The following is a 4061-nucleotide window of genomic DNA, read 5'->3' as shown; positions in this document are numbered from 1 at the left end:
CCCCATGTTGTGTAGCTTTCTGGATTTTATACTTATTGGGCTACATATTTATTTATTATACAGGCTATACAGTACATAAATCAAAACTCACATGTTTTATGTAACTAAAGTGTGTTAATTATGTGGGCTACAGACAATAATTAAGTTATAGACTATATTTATATGAAAAACACTGTATACTTACTGCATTTTAATCATTATAACCATATGTAACCACCTGCATATGTGTGTGGAGAAAAAAAAAAGACTTTGATTTTGCCACCCTATTTGATTTCTTTTCCACCCTCATGCCACCCTAAGAAAATTTCTCTAGATCTGCCCCAAAGTAAAGCAGCAAATTTTGATATACAGTGGTCCCTCGCTATAACGCGGTTCACCTTTCGTGGCCTCACTGTTTCGCAGATTTTTTTTGTGCAATTTTGCATGGTGGGGTTTTTTTGGGGGTTTTTTTTTGTTTGTTTGTTTCTTTAAACAGCACATTGTGTTGTGCATCCTGATTGGCTGTAGACCACTGTCAATCAATCTCGTGCCTCCTGTACAGTAAAGAATGCGTTCAGCTTGTCAAATTTGTAGTGTTTTTTTGTACGTTTTCTCCCCAACAAACACAACAATGTCGACGAAACGTTTTGCACCGGTTTCATTCTATTATAATGGACTTATTTTTCTATGAAGGTTTGAACTTGAAACAAGAGAGAAGTGTGAAAATGTTCATGCCTGTCTGAGAAAACTGTACAAACAAATATTGTAAAACAACAGCTACAAATTTATCTTACAGCTGTAGGAAAAGTAACTTGATGAATCAAGCCTCAAATGGTTGAGTTCCTGTTCGTGCTGTTCTAGTTAATTTAAGTTTACTGAAATTCATAAACTGACAAATGACATCATTAATTGTATGATGAAAAAGCCTCTGATTGACAGTTGATCCTTATCTGTTTCTAACCGACTCACTGTAGCTCCTCTTTGACTCCTTCAGCAGTGTTGGCTGAGACAACAAAGACATCCTTCATCTCCCCTCTTAGTATGTTACAGGAATAGCCAATGTTTTCTGCTGTCTCTGTTGAACAGTAAAATAATTTTCAATCAATAAATCTTAAATCTACAAAACAAAGCTTAAATAAGAAGAAACATAAAGTGACACTGACCTTGCTTATCTCCAGTTAACACCCAGATTTTGATGTCAGCTTTAGCCAGTTGCTCAATGGTCTGTGGTACACCATCTTGCAACTTGTCCTCCACAGCTGTCGCTCCCAACAGCTAAAGCCACAGATGTAGTTGTGATTTATACATTTATCACAAATTATGCTGGTTTCGCTGTGACATTAGTGCACAATCTAAAGCTGGGGTGTCAAACGAACCCAGGTGCCAGAATCAGCCTGGCAAATACTTTAATCTGGAAACAACTGTGGAAAAAGGATGAAAAGGATGGCATTCTGAAGGACATTCTGGGAAAACAAACCACCAGAATTCTTCTGTACCTTTACACATTCACGTCTTACAATTTAAGCTCAAAGATTTATACTGATAGATTTCTTTCATTTACTACAGAAGCATTTCTTATCATTGTAAATGACCATGGCAGACCCGATGGCATGAACATGATCTTCAGCATACTTTATTAACACTCACACGGTTGCTGTGCAAACACACACTGAGCTGCAGCTCTCCTGCTGCCAGCTCAACATTACCACAAAAACAACAGCATTTACCAGAACTCCTAACTTTTAAGCAGCTAGGCGTGATTGCAGATGCCACGCAGGTGGGTCAATCGCCCCTGCAGCAGTATCGCAAACCACACCCCGCCACAATCATGTAAGAAAATCTGAGGTGTTGAAATTGAACTTCTTTTTTTATTGTAAGATATCTCAAGGTAAAATGTATAGTTAAACTTATTAACATTGACTGGAGACAAGCAGAGTTTGACTGGTCCAGCCCATTTAAGATGAAATTGGGCTATATTTCCCCCCGATGTGAAATTAATTTGACATCCCTGGTACATATAATTTCTGGAAAACTATCAGTAGGTCATCAAGCAGCAAATTGGTCTGTCAGATGATCTAGCGATGTGACAAAGTTTTCAGCACATGTACTAACCATCATATCTTTCTCTATCTCTTCATAAAGTTCATCAAGTTTTTCTTCACGTCCCTCCATGGCAACACTGGCCTCATGTTGCCGATGTTTCCAATCTATCATGTAGGTCTTGTCTAAGTCCTTATATGCCAGAGCAAGTGTACGGAGGCCATCACCTGCATACTCCTGTTTTTGTTTGATAATCGAAAGAAGTCAAATGTTAAATTACATGAATTATATTAAAATTTCATTGATTTTAGCTTCAAGCTACTTTTATATGCTTTGGATCACTCACATTGAGGTGGTTAGTGGTTACTTCCATCAGTTTGTTACAGGAGGGGTGCAGTCTTTCAAAGATCATGGTGTCTGCACCTTTGCAGTATAGAGTCAGCTTCCCCTCTGGGCTGCGCACTGGAAGTGACAGGGAAAGTTAGAAAGTTTGACGTAATGCATGCAGAAATGAGAAATTGTCTATCTTCTGAATATACGAAGTATGGCCAAAATAAGTATGGTTGACACCTTATCTCACCTATCACTGACATCCTCTTCCTCACATTACTGAAGTCCAGAATGGCCAGAAGTTCGTAGATGACTTGTTTGCCCATCTCTACTACTGTGATGGTTTCTGGTGTGCGTGATCGGAACACAAATCCAAAGTTTCTTGCAGCAGTCACCAGAGCGCCTTCATCAGGTGACTGAGCCTGATAATTGAGCTCTCCTACCAGGTAAAACAGAGATGACAATTTAATTGGCATATAAGGGTAAAATTTGAACATTTGCATGGTGGAGCACATTTCCATGTACCTGTATGTCTTTTATTGCACTGAATTTGGAGTTTTTAAATAGACTCCAAGAATATTTCGAAATTCTCCTGAAATGTAAATGAAATGAAGATGTCTTTTAGAGGACCCCTCACCCTCTTTCTTTTCCTCAGGCATGACAGTGTGACACAGGGATAACAAGCGGAAGAACTCCTGAGTCTCAGGGTTTCCACTTCTCACCATCTCCACCAGACTGTGGTCATGAAAGCTGAACTTTGGATCAGCCAGATTGTTCCAGGAGAAGTCCACTCTCTCTGTCCTCTGCAAGAAAAGCCAAAACAACAAAGTTGGATCAATACTTTCTTTAAATAAGCTACACAATCATGCATTTTCCTCTCACCTCTGTAATTTCCACTCTTTCTCCAGAGAAGTCATAGAGGTCTCCTGAATATAAGATAAATGTACTGTAAAATGAATCATTTAAACAATGTTCATGTTTCCATTTGCCTCTGTGACAACTTTTTACAAAAGCAAAGCTGCTCACCGTAAGCTTTTCCATTAATGGAGCACTTGTTGAAAGTCATGATGTTCTGTGTCAGAGTGCCAGTCTTGTCACTGAAGATGTATTTAATCTGGCCTAGCTCCTCATTGAGTGTGGTGGTTCTTGCCTGAGCTGGAGTATCATTCTTAGGATAGTACATCTTCCTGTCCCAGTCTATTAAGAAGCTGTTTCCCAGACGAATGAACTCCACGCTAACAATGTAGCACAAATTGGTAAAATTTCAAAATGTGATACATATTAGCACAAGTCTCAAGTGTTCAAACCAACTTTGGTTGTTTTTTGGTTTCATCATTTTTCTGTGCTGAAACTTACCTGACATAAAGTGAACTGGGTATCACTGTGTTAAGGACAATGACATAAGACCAGAAGATGAGGAATGATGAGAGAGGAGCATCAATGCCCGGTTCACGAGGAAGAAACATAGTGAAGACAGAGCCCTCATTTGTTTCCCAGATTGCATTGCCAATGGTCAAAATGGAGCACATAGATGCCAGGAAACCAAAGATCTGATGGAATGAAAACATCAGACTTCTTGATTATTCAAACAATATTACTCTTGTCACTCAGGTGAAAAACAAATCACTGTCTTTAAGTTCTATATCTATAAGCTGAGACTTTGTGTGACTTTCTTTGTATTTGTGCTTGTGTAAACTCACACATAACACCAG

At 38.8% G+C, this 4061-nt stretch overlaps 1 protein-coding gene across 1 annotated transcript in view; it reads right to left on the bottom strand.

The window, feature by feature from the left end:
• Positions 1-948: 948 nt before the first annotated feature.
• The window catches only part of LOC102304457 (phospholipid-transporting ATPase ID), a gene marked incomplete at its 3' end in the record, with an annotated part of 9142 nt that continues 6029 nt past the window's right edge, over positions 949-4061 (bottom strand). Inside the window, 10 exon segments of the mRNA XM_042214960.1 lie at positions 949-1054; positions 1143-1254; positions 2092-2256; positions 2366-2481; positions 2600-2788; positions 2987-3152; positions 3232-3275; positions 3376-3584; positions 3706-3899; positions 4050-4057. Of these exon segments, the coding sequence (XP_042070894.1) occupies positions 949-1054; positions 1143-1254; positions 2092-2256; positions 2366-2481; positions 2600-2788; positions 2987-3152; positions 3232-3275; positions 3376-3584; positions 3706-3899; positions 4050-4057 (1309 nt within the window).

The sequence above is a fragment of the Haplochromis burtoni genome, unplaced genomic scaffold, assembly GCF_018398535.1.
Source record: "Haplochromis burtoni strain Fernald_Lab_line unplaced genomic scaffold, NCSU_Asbu1 Contig_632, whole genome shotgun sequence".
Lineage (NCBI taxonomy): Eukaryota > Metazoa > Chordata > Actinopteri > Cichliformes > Cichlidae > Haplochromis > Haplochromis burtoni.
This window is presented reverse-complemented; position numbering and strand designations above follow the sequence as displayed.